The following is a 12836-nucleotide window of genomic DNA, read 5'->3' on the forward strand; positions in this document are numbered from 1 at the left end:
TTCCCACAGAGCTTCATAAAAGGAACTAATTTATACAATAGAAAAACCCAATACGAATCTGAAGCTGCAATGTTACATCCATGTGAGACTTTCCACATTTACGCACAATACAGTTAACTGCAGCATCCAAAGTGTATTACTGTCTTCAGGTCACTTGATTGCGAATCATAGATCTAACACATCAATGACAATATCAAAAGTCAGAACGTGAAAACAAAATAAACTTTATTAAATGTGAAAGTAATAAATAAAGATTTTAGCAGACAAAACATTGGAAGAGTGTACAGTGTCCAAAGGAATTACCAATCCACTGGTTCCAATAGATGTAGTTATTGCAATAACAGAGCGACTGTATTGCCATGATGACAACTGTACCGCCAATCCTAAAAAGTGGAACACAGGCTTCACATGTTGAGGAAAGGAAGAATCTTTCTTTATCTGCATTAAGTTGCTGGCATTACAAACTACTCACTGTTTTCGAAAGGCATGACAACAAGAAACCCGCACACTACTTTTCTGGGTGTTTATGCTGTTCGGTGCATTGCTGAAACATGTGCTTAAACACAGTTCTGATCACCATCTTTTGCCAGAAGTCAGCTTTGGGGCTTGTCAAAAAGGGACGGTCGAGCTGGATGTTCAGTTCATACTGAGTTAACTTACTTTTGTTATTTGCCATCTTCAAATACTTACAAAACCTCAATGAGGAGTGGGTGAGGATAATGGCAACTCATATCTTACTCCATCTTCATTTAAATATGCGGTGGGAGATGCAGGTTCCAGTAAGAGGTATTTGGCACATTTCTGTCCATGGAAAGGCTAGCACAGGTGCACTTCAACCACCTCATCCTTAATAATGTCTCTACCAACAGCCAAACATCACAGTAACTTTTTGTGGAGAATCTCCCAAACCATTTTCATCCTGAAGAATGGAATGTCATGCTGAGAGAGATCAAAATACAATAAACTTTAATTTATTATTTGAAATTGCACATGGTGGCATCCCAGGACTTATTCAGCAGTTGGTTACCAATACAGAAAATAATAATCACATTTAATCCATATTGTGCTACTTACAAGATGTATTTAATTTAGAACCTCAAATTGCTCTCTCCATCAGTGACAAACCTGCAGCCACCAATGCAGTGCCCCAGTGGCATGCAGTGACAGCCCTGCACCCTCAGTACCGTGTCATGACACCCTGGGCTAATGCACAGTCAATTCCAGCCCCACTTGACCTGGAGTCAGAACACAAGTGAAATTAGATTCTATATTTATACCCGTCCATGCCTTTGGTTGAGTTAAACTGACTACAGTCACCAGGTGTGTAAAATTAAGGTAAATATAATTAAATAGGCGAAAGATACAACTGACTATATCCGATTCCCAATTGCCCCCTTTCTAACTTCCCCCACACACACAGACAAACCACAAAGGAAAAAGGGTGGTTGAGAGGTAGAGTGTGCATGTGGAGCTTCAAGTGTTACAAGCTGTAATTCTTCTCACTGCCCCAGTCTGCACTGCTCTCTAGCTTCCAGATAGGAGGTCTCTTTTCTGAAGGAGGGGTCCTTTTAGGCAGGGGGGTCCCCCTATTATTGGGGTCCCTGGGGGGTCCTTCCCCTTTTACAGGGGTCCCTGTGGGAGGGGGGGGGGGGGGGAGTACCTCCCTATTGTAGGGATCCCTGGGTGGGGGAGGTGGGGTCGCCTATTACAGAAGACCCTGGGGAGCAGTCTCCCTATTACAGGGGTCATGGGGGGGGGGTCTTCCTATTACAGGGGTTCCTGGAAAGGGGTGGGGGGTGGGCAGGCAATGCATTGTTGTGGGGGGGATGGCCCTCGGTTGGGCTCTATCAGCGTGGCGGACCGGGGCGGTAGAGACCACAAGCACCCACATAATTCTCATCCGCGGGGACCAGAGAATTACGGAAGGCCCATTTGCATTCATTCATCTGCTCCCGCTGACGCACGCCGTGGACCTTGATTCCGTGGGTCGGAGCATCACATTCGCCGTCGATCCTGATTTTGCCCCGATTCCTGATTCACCGTCCCATCGAATAACGCAATTGGGGTGTGCAGGGATGGAGAATCCGGCCCTCTATCTTTTTCACTGGAACCCTGCCCTTTCTTTTCCAGTTCTATTCCAGAAAGCCAGTTGGTTAAAATGAGACCCCAAGCCAATTTTGCACACTTTTGTAAGCATTTAATTACACATTACAAGCAAGCACCTCCTACCAATCTAGTGTTTCAGTGTAAATCTATTTAAAGAGGCATAAGTAATGCCTAATAAAATTAAACCCAATTCAATTACAAAACATTAACTACTTTAAAGTTCTTCTGGCCAGCCCATTTATCATTTCCAACAGGATCCTCTTCCCAGCCTGGTTCAGGTGGAGCCACTTCCAATTGTACATTCCCTTTGGTCCCAATACTGCAGCCAATGAAACCCCTATTTCCAACATCACTCCTTCAGCTCCAATCTGCTTATCTCCATGGCAAATTGCATGTAGCTCAGGTACTAATCCAGAGAATATTCTGTACTTATCGCATCCAAATGACTAGTGATTACAGGCCTGTCTGGACATACTAAGCCCAAGCAGTAGTCTTCCACCTTTGGTACCCGTGTTCAAAACTGACACAGACTAATGGCGTGAAAGTAGTTCCTAGTTCCCTATATGAAATGAAATCTGATCACCTTAATCCAGTTGCCAATGGGTATAGGTCATGGCAAATGTCCATGGTGTGAGTTGGGAGTAAACTGCCAGTCTAACTCAGTCAGGCCATAGAATGGATGATATGGGAAAACATGGTTGCCTTGTACAGTGGGGGCTGGAGTTAATAATTTTTTTTAAATTTAGAGAAGCCAATTCTTTTTTTCCAACTGAGGGGCAATTTAGTGTGGCCAATTCACCTACCCTGCATATCTTTTGGGGTTGTGGGGGTGAGATCCTAGCAGACAAAGGGAGAATGTGCAAACTCCACACAGACAGTGACCCGGGGCCAGGATCAAACCATGGTCCTTGGCACCGTGAGGCAGAAGTGCTAAGCACTGCGCCACCGCGCTGGGGGCTGGAGTTAATGTTGGCCGTGATTATTGCACCCAGCCTTGTTACAACTGACAAAGTCCCAATTACTTCCACCTTGATAAATAGAAAATTTAATCTTTAAATGAACGTGAATAATTCCGTACCTGGGTAAAGGTAATCTGCTCATCCCTTGCAATATAATCAGCATATTTGCACACAAATACCCCACAGTCACTTCCATTCATTTGCTGTGGGACTTCCTATCAGAACAGAAAGAAGCTAAAATGATTTCTGTTTTAAACATGGTCTCAAAGTACATTTCCTGTTTTTATTTTTTGGCATACTCAGTTTGTTTTATTTGAGACTTCTGCACTCTTAATTTTCCTTCATCTATACTCAATAATTCCTACTTATTATGCAAGAGTTCCATTTCATCCACACTAAACAAAATTGTTTCTGTTTATTGTTTAGCTGGTCTGCCAATTAAAAGACTTAAAGGCTTGGACATCACTAATTGTTACTTCACTTCTTGCCTGCTAATAGGATTTTTGTGATGGTATTGCAAAAAAGCACTTCAGGGGACCATTCTTGAGCCAAACTATAGACAGAATGGGATAGATTTTCAACTGTTGCCTGGTGCAGAACTGGCATTTCAGCCTTTATCTAAACTACTCCATTTTAAACTACTAAAACCAATGGAGATGAAAATCAGGCTGCTTCTCCAGTGCGGCAATCAGAGAAAGGCCATAAGGTCTGCACTCAAAATAGTGATCTGTGCTCTCTTCATCTGGTCTGTATTTCTAGTATTTTCCACTTTGCCTGCACTTCACTGCAGGTAAACTGTTACATTGGTTTTAACTGCAGGACATTCAATAATACTCTGCACTCACCTGTCTGATTTAGGGGAGGCGGTGCATTAGTCACAATGTCACTGGGCCAGTCATCACAGTAGGGAGTCACCAAGGTTTCTTAGACAGCACCTTCCAAGCACATGACCACTACCATCTAGCAGGTCAATACTCTTGGACGCAGATACCTGGGCACACCATCACCTGGATGTTTCCCTCCAAGTCTCTCACCATCCTGGCTTGGAAATATATCGCCGGGTCAAGATCCTGGAACTCACTGGGTGTACCCACACCCAATGGCCTGCAGTGGTTCAAGGCAGGAGCTCACCACCACCTTCTCAGGGGCAATTAGGAGTGAGAAATAAATGCTGGCCAAGCCAGCAATGCCCACAGCCCCGGAATGTATTTTAAAATATTTTAGTAATTAACTACAATCACAGAATGGAACAAAAAGATAATCTGTAAAACAGGATCTACGCATCTTGATTGTTCTAAATATATAGTTTTTAATGTTTCCAATTAAGGAGCAATTTACTGTGGCCAATCCACCTACCTGCACATCTTTTGGGTTGGGGGGGCGCAGCGCAGACATGGGGAGAATGTGCAAACTCCACACTGACAGTGTCCCGGGATCGAACCCGGGTCCTCAGTGCGTGAGGCAGCAGTGTTAACCACTGCGTCACCATCCCGTCCGTATTGCTCTAAATATGACTGTGGGTTATTCCTAAATTATTATATGAAAGCCATGATGGTTCTTCAGGCATCAGGCCTGTACCACATCTATTAACCATTGTGTGTGTCTTAGGTCACAGTGAATCTCAGCAGTCTTTGCATCCACAGGAAGCATCATCCATTTTTGTCCTAATCAGGTATGCAGAGATGTTACTGGATACTAATCAGAATCATAAATCAGTGTTGATTTTCCTCCTTACTTGCCAGACAAAGTGAGGCCAAGTGAGGTGTGCTTCCAGCTATGGTGACTGCGAGTTAAACCTGGGATTTGGTACCTCTTAGGTTCAGTTTCATATTAACAAAACCATGTGAATCTTCAGGCAGTCAGTTGTGTAATATAACAATGTAAAATGCTTGTAATTACATGAGCTCTCATACTGCGGAGAATCCACTCAGAGGAATCCAAGTGCCGGCCTTTCTTGTTTTTGCTTTCTTCTTGTAGGTATCGTCTAAAATCAAACATGACAAAAAGATCAGAAGTTACAAAGTCTTAAATGTGGTCTGCCAGCACTATTTGTAAAAACACCATCAATATGGGATCAGCTGACTTCACCTGGTTCTCAATAGTTACATATGAACATATGAATTAGGAGCAGGAGTAGGCCATTTAGCCCTTCGAGCCTGCTCCACCATTCAATATGATCTGATTGTTTAGATTTAGATTTGTCACATGTACCAAGGTACAGAGAGAAGTATTGTTCTACATGCAGTCCAGGCAGATGGTTCCATACATGAAAAACATAGGACATACGATAAATAAACAATGTAAATATATAGATATCGGGTGAAGCATACAGAATATAGTGCTACAACAGTAGAGAAGATACATTTAGAGATCAGTTCAATCTAAAGAGGGCCATTCAGGAGTCTGGTAACAGCAGGGAAGAAGCGTTTTTTGAATCTGTTAGTGCGTGTTCTCAGAATTTTGTATCTTCTGCCCGATGGAAGAAGTTTTGAAGAGAGAATAGCCCGGGTGGGAAGGGTCTTTCCCAAGGCAGTGGGAGGTGTAGACAGAGTCAATGGATGGGAGGCAGGTTTGTGTGATGGACTGGGCTGTGTTCACAACTCTCTGTAGTTTCTTACGATCTTGGGCTGAGCAGTTGCCATACCAGGCTGTGATGCAGCCAGATAGGATGCTTTCTATGGTGCACCTGTAATAGTTAGTAAGAGTCAATGTGGACATGCCGAATTCCTTAGTTTCTGGAGGACGTATAGGTGCTGTTGCGCTTTCATGGTCGTAGCGTTGACGTGGGTGGACCAGGACAGATTGTTGGTGATGTTTACACCTAGGAATTTGAAGCTGTCAACCATCTCCACCATTGATGCAGACAGGGGAGTGTACAATACTTTGCTTCCTGAAGTCGATGGCAAGCTCCTTAGTTTTGCTGACATTGAGGGAGAGATTGTTGTCATTGCACCTGCCACTAGGTTCTCTATCTCCCTCCTGCACTATGACTCATCATTTTTGAGATCCGACCCACTACGGTTGAATTGTAACCTCAACCCCACATTCTTGCCTGCCCCCAATGACCTGTCAAGGGTGTTAATCAGTATCTGTCTAGCTCTGCCTTAAAAATATTCAAAGACTCTGCTTTGGTTGTCTTTGAGGAAGAGAATTCCAGAGGCTAAAAACACAAGAGAATTTTTTTTCATCTCTGTCATAAATGGGCAACCTCTTACTTTTAAACAGTACCCCTAGTTCTAGATTCTCCCACAAGGGGAAACATCCTCTCCTCATCCACCATGTCAATACCCGACAGGATCTTAAATGTTTCAATCAAATTTCTTTTTACTCTTCGAAACTTTAGTGGTTACAAACCCAATCTCGTCAACCTTCCCTCATAAGACAACCCGCACATTCTTGAAATTAGTCGAGTAAACCGTCTCTGAACTGATTCTAACATATTTATATTTTTTCTTAAATAAGGAGACCAATACTGTGCACATACTCCAGATGTGGCCTCACATTTTAGGTTTATATTACAGAGGTGAGTCAGGTCCTGGGGAGAGCTTTTCACTGTATACGAATACATGTGACAAGAATAAATCAAATCAAATCAAAAGTGCCACGGACCAGGTACAGAGCCTAGCCACAGAGCATTTAATTTTGCCTTTGTATTATTTTCGTAGTGCCTAGCCTTTTCTGTTGATTTACTCTTGGATCTGTACTCCCCATCCCTTCCTAATACGGTTTATCATCTCCCATATCAGTACCTCTCTCTCTTCCCTTGCTCCCACTGTTTAGTTTAAAATTCTACTTCCCAGCTAATTCGTTCACTAGAACATCAGCCCCAGTACTGTTGGGATATAGACCATCCCAACAATACAGATCTCACTTTCCCCAGTATTAGTGCCAGTGCCCCCAGGAACCAGAAGGTCATTCTGTAGCCATAAGGGATTGAAACTCTGACCCACTCAACATCCAACAGCTTAAGGTGTGTTGAGAATTGTTTTAATTCCAGCTAACTCACCACACGTATTGGACTCAGGACTATCCTGGTCTGTATCATTCAATTACGTGTTACTGATATCAGCTAATTTTTTACCTTTTGAACAGTCACCCTTTTTTCTAATTTACAGTGCAGATTCTTTTTAGCTCTCCCAAGCCCACGTCCACAAAGCAGGTGCCTTTTCTCAAGGTTCCGTCAATACTGTTACTGTAGCCTGTTGGAATCATTTCTAACTAAACAATCATCTTCCCATGGGGGAAGAAACTACTTAATCTATGCACAGTAATTTACCACAGCAGCAAGTGAGAATTGAGGAATACTGGGTGCAGAATTGGTAGAGTCCATTGTTTGGTGCTACAGGCGCTGTTTGGTGCCTGATGTCCACACATACTTCTGCCATGAATCATGCGAAACACCATCTTGGTAAAGGAAAACCAGAGCAGTTCTGACCTCCCATGACAGTATTCCCAGAGGTCTGCTATCTTCCTGCCTGATCTCTGACAGCACTCTGACATCTGTTATCTTCCTAGCCAATCCGTCAAATAGTACTCCTGAGGTCTGCGATTTTCTTGCCGTGCTTTTAAAAATATATGAAAAGGAGAAGCTAAAAACAATTGGTCCTTCAGAAGCAGAGAAATTATCATAGGAATGAGGAAATGGCAGATGTTGAACAAATGTTTTGTGTCTGTCTTCACAGTAGAAAACACAAATTACACAAGAACCACAAGACATAGAAGCAGAATTAGGCTACTCGGCCCATCGAGTCTACTCCGCCATTCAATCATGGCTGATATTTTTCTCATCCCCATTCTCCTGCCTTCTCCCCATAACCCCTGATCCCCTTATTAATCAAGAACCTATCTATCTCTGTCTTAAAGATGCTGAGTGATTTGGCCTCCAAAGCCTTCTGCTGCAAAGGGTTCCACAGATTCACCACCCTCTGGCTGAAGAAAATCCTCCTCATTTTGGTTTTAAAGGACCGTCCCTTTAGTCCGAGATTGTGTCCTCCACTTCTAGTTTTTCCTACAAGTGGAAACATCCTCTCCACGTCAACTCTATCCAGGCCTCGCAGTATCCTGTAAGTTTCAATAAGATCCCCCTCATCCTTCTAAACTCCAACGAGACCCAGAGTCCTCAACCGTTCCTCATACGATAAGCTCTTCATTCCAGGGAACATTCTTGTGAACCTCCTCTGGACCCTTTCCAAGGCCAGCACATCCTTCCTTAGATACGGGGCCCACAACTGCTCACAATACTCCAAATGGGGTCTGACCAGAGCCTTATACAGCCTGCTCTTGTATTCTAGCCCTCTTGACATGAATGCTAACATTGCATTTGCCTCCCTAACTGCCGGTTGAACCTGCATGTTAACCTTAAGAGGATTGTGAACAAGGAGTCCCAAGTCCCTTTTGTGCTTCTGATTTCCGAAGCATTTCCCCATTTAGAAAATAGTCAATATCTCCGTTCCTCCGTCCAAAGTTCACAACGTCACACTTTTCGACATTGTATTCCATCTGCCACTTCTTTGCCCACTCACCTGGCCTGTCCAAGTCCTTCGGTAGCCCCCCTGCTTCGTCAATACTACCTGTCCCTCTACAAATCTTTACACCTATGTAATGTAATCATCTGCAAACTTAGCAACAGTGCCTTCAGTTCCTTCTTCCAAATTGTTAATGTATATTGTGAAAAGTTGTGGTCCCAGCACCGATCCGGAGTTGGCCACCAGGCCCTTCAAACCTGCCCACCATTCCATACAATCATGGTTGATCTATGCCGGCCTCAACTCCTTTTCTGTGCCATTTCCCCATAGCCCTCTTTTCCTCAAAATATCAAAGATTTATCCACCTCCACTTTAAATACTTCTAATGATAACGCCTTCACCACCCTCAGGGCCAGGGGTAGAGAATTTCAGAGATTCAACACCTTCTGCGAGAAGAAATTTCCACTCACCTCGGTTTTAAATGCTTGGCCTTTTACCCTGTAGCTATGTCCCCTTATTCCAGACTCTCCCACTAACGAAAACATCTCACCATCTACCCTGTCAAGCCCCTTCTGGATCTTATATGTTTGAATAAGGTCACCCTTCACTTTTTAAAAAATTTTGGTATCCAATTATTTTGTCCCCAATTAAGGGGCAATTTAGCATGGACAATTCACCTACCCTGCACATCTTTTGGGTTGTGGGGGTGAGACCCACATAGATACAGGGAGTATGTGCAAACTCCACAGAGACAGTGACCCAGGACTGGGATCGAACCTGGGGCTTTGGTGCCGTGCAGCAGCAGTGCTAACCACTGTGCCACCATGCCGCCCACCCCTCACTCTTCTAAACTCCAAGGAATACAGAGCGAGACCATTTAGTCTTTCTTGATAGGACAACACTGTCATCCCAGGAATTAGCCTGGCGAACCTCCTATTGACTGCCTCCAATGTTACTATATCCTTTTTTAGGTAAGGGACCAAAACTGTATGCAGTATTCCAGGTGAGGCTTCATCAACACCCTGTATAGTTGCATCAAACCTCCCTATTTTTAAACTCCAACCCTTTTGCAATAAAGGCCAAAATGCTGTTTGCCTTATTAACTACTTGGTGAACCTGCCTGCTAGCTTTTTCTAATTCATGCACTAGACAACCTAGATTTCTCTGTGCTTTACTTAACAGCAGTCTCTATTCAATTAGATAATAATCTGCCTTTTGATTCCTCCTACTGAAGTGCGTGGCCTCACACTTCTCCACATTAAACTCCATTTGCCAGATTCTCACCCAATCTATCTATATCACATTGCAGAATCCCTATCCTCATCACAACATGCCCATCCACCTATTTTTGTATCATCGGCAAATTTGGAAATCTTACCGTCTGTTCCTTCCTCAGGTCAAGAACTGATCCCTGTGATACTCCACAAGTTACATCTTTCCATCTGAAAAGGATCCATTTATTCCAACTCTCCAGTTTCAATCTATGCTAACATGCTTCCTCCAATTCTTTGGGCTTTTACTTTATGCGCCAGCCTCTTGTGCGTCATCTTGTTAAATGCCTTTGGGAAATCTTAATACACTACATCTACAGGTTCCCCATTATCTACTCTCCTTGTTACATCCTCAAAAGAATTCAGGCAAATTTGTCAAACATGATTTACCTTTCATCATAGAATCCCTGCAGTGCAGAAGGAGGTCATTTGGCCCATCGAGTCTACATGGACCCTCCAAATGAATATCCTACTTAGGCCCACACTCCCACACTAAGGGGCAATTTATCATGGCCAATCCACCTAACCTGTACATTTTTGGATCGTGGGAGGAAACCGGAGCACCCGGAGGAAACCCACACAGACATGGGGTGAACCTGATAACTCCACACAGGCAGTCACCCAAGGTCAGAATTGAACCCAGGTCCCTGGCGCTGTGAGGCAGCAGTGCTAACTACTGTGCCATCATGCTGCTCCCTTAAAACCATGCTGACTAGGTTTTATTATATTCAGCTTTCTTAAATGATTAGATATTTCCTCTTTGAGATTATTGGCTCTAGCGTCTTGTCAATAACAGGTATTAAACTAACAGATGTTAAACGAACTGGCCGATAGTTCCCTGTCTTCTGCCTTTCTTCCTTTTTGAACAAGAGAGTCACATTGGCTGTTTTCCATTTTTCTGGGACCCTCTAGAAATTTAGCGAGTTATGAAGAATTTCCACCAAAGGATCCACGATCTCTGCAGCCAATTCCATTAAAACCCTAGTCTGCAGTTTGTCGGGTCCTGGTGACTTGTCCACCTTTAGCCCCTTGAGTTTCTCTAATACTCTAATCCTTGTGATTGGGATTTCTATAAGTTCTACCATGTTATTTGAAATCAGTCCATCTGATATCTTAGGGACATTTGCAATGTCTTCCATGGTGAAGACCGAGCAAAATGTTTATTTAACATATCTGCCATTTCTTTGTTTGCTGTTAATAATTCACCAGCCTCGTTCAGTCGAGGTCCCACATTTACCTTAGCCGTCTGCTTCCTATCTATAAAGCCAGAGAAATTCTTACTGTATGTTTAAATATTGCATTCAAGTTCTCTCTCAAAATTATTTTTTTCCCTTCTTACGAGCATTTTAGTCTTTTGCTAAACAGTGACCTGAAGCCAGAATTAAACCCGGGTCCCTGGTGCGGTGAGACAGCAGTGCTAACCACTGTGCCACCATGCTGCCACAACTCCTCCCTCATACCATTATAATTGCCCTTATATAAATTGAAGACACTGGTTTTGGACCTATGGCGTTCACTTCAAACTGTATCTGGAATTCTATCATATGGTGGTTACTACCCCCGAGGGGACCCTTAGCTATAGCATCTCTTATTAATCCTTCTTCATTACACAAAACCAAAGCTAAAATAGCCTGTTCCTGGGTAGGTTCCACAACCTACTGCTCTAAAAAGCAATCGCTCACCTTTGTTATTAGGTATGTTTAATGAGTCCCTATCCAGGGGTTCATTGCCTCTGACCCTTATGCAGACCTCTATTTCCTTGCCCATTAAGGACCCGAGCAAATGGGGTTCTCACCAACCCATCTCGCTTTTAAACGTGGATGTTAGGCTCCTTGTAAAGGTTCTGGCGCTCCGGTTGGAGCTTTGCCTTCCCAGTATAATTTTGGAGGTTCAAACATGAGAACAGGAGTAGGTCATTTAGTTCCTCGAGCCTGTCCTGCCATTCAATGAGATCATGTGACCTAACTCCATATACCTTACTTTGGTCCATATCCCTTAATATTTTTGCTTAACCAAAATCTATCTATCTCAGATTTAAAATTATAATAATAATCTTTATTATTGTCACAAGTAGGCTTACATTAACACTGCAATGAAGTTCCTGTGAAAAGCCCCTGGTCGCCACACTCCGGCGCCTGTTCAGTACACAGAGGGAGAATTCAGAATGTCCAATTCACCCAACAAGCATGTCCTTAGGGACTTGTGGGAAGAAACTGGAGCACCCGGAGGAAACCCACGCAGACACAGGGAGAACGTGCAGACTTCGCACAGACAGTGACCCAAGCAGGAATCGAACTTGGAACCCTGGTGCTGTGAAGCAACAGTGCTACCCACTGTGCTACCGTGCCGCCCTAACAACTGACCTAGCTTCAACTGCTTATTGTGGGAAAGAATTCCAAACCTCTACCACCCTGAATGGTCTAGCCCTAATTTTAACCCTATGCCCCCTAGTTTTAGAATTTCCAACCAGTGGAAATAGTCTACCTTTATCTACCCTAACTTCCCCTGTCAATGTCTTGAATACTTCAATCAAATTACCCCTTAACCTTTTAAATTCTAGTGAAAACAGGTCTAATTTGAGTATACCCTCTTCATAACTCAACCACTGTAATCCAGGTATCATTTTCAAAAACCTATGTTCCCCCCCCCCCCCCCCCCCCCCCCCCCAACCAAGATATCCTTCCTAAGGTGTGGTGCCCAGAACTACTCACAGTAACCGGGGTGTTGTATAGCTACACCATAACCGCTGCGTCTTTATATTCAATCCTCTAGATAGAAAGGCTAGCATTCCATTAGCATTTTTGATTATTTTCTGCACTTGTTCCTGGCATTTTAAGGATCTATGCACCTGAAACCAACCCCCGCCCCCACCCCCACCCAAGTCTCTTTGGTCATCCACTGTGCCTAACCTCTTTCCATTTAAAAAGTATTCCGCTCAAAATTTTTGGTCCAAAATGGATAACCTCAACTTGCTTACATTAAATTCCATCTGCCACAATTTTGCCCATTCACCTAGTCTGTCAATATCGCCTTAC

The 12836-nt window shown here is 43.5% G+C and overlaps 1 protein-coding gene across 9 annotated transcripts in view; it reads right to left on the reverse strand.

The window, feature by feature from the left end:
* Positions 1-208: 208 nt before the first annotated feature.
* The window catches only part of LOC140395751 (sentrin-specific protease 2-like), a 117859-nt gene continuing 105231 nt past the window's right edge, over positions 209-12836 (reverse strand). For 3 of the 9 annotated variants that reach the window (XM_072483930.1, XM_072483916.1, XM_072483910.1), the window contains 3 exons: positions 4965-5049; positions 3185-3280; positions 209-939 (listed from right to left, as the gene is read on the reverse strand). In XM_072483930.1, coding sequence (XP_072340031.1) covers positions 877-939; positions 3185-3280; positions 4965-5049 — 244 coding nt within the window. In that variant the 3' untranslated portion in view covers positions 209-876. Of the gene's footprint in view, positions 940-3184; positions 3281-4964; positions 5050-12836 lie in introns of those variants that run through there. The other 6 variants (XM_072483935.1, XM_072483923.1, XR_011936309.1 and 3 more) reach the window with 5 other exon arrangements.

Source organism: Scyliorhinus torazame, chromosome 2, assembly GCF_047496885.1.
Source record: "Scyliorhinus torazame isolate Kashiwa2021f chromosome 2, sScyTor2.1, whole genome shotgun sequence".
NCBI lineage: Eukaryota > Metazoa > Chordata > Chondrichthyes > Carcharhiniformes > Scyliorhinidae > Scyliorhinus > Scyliorhinus torazame.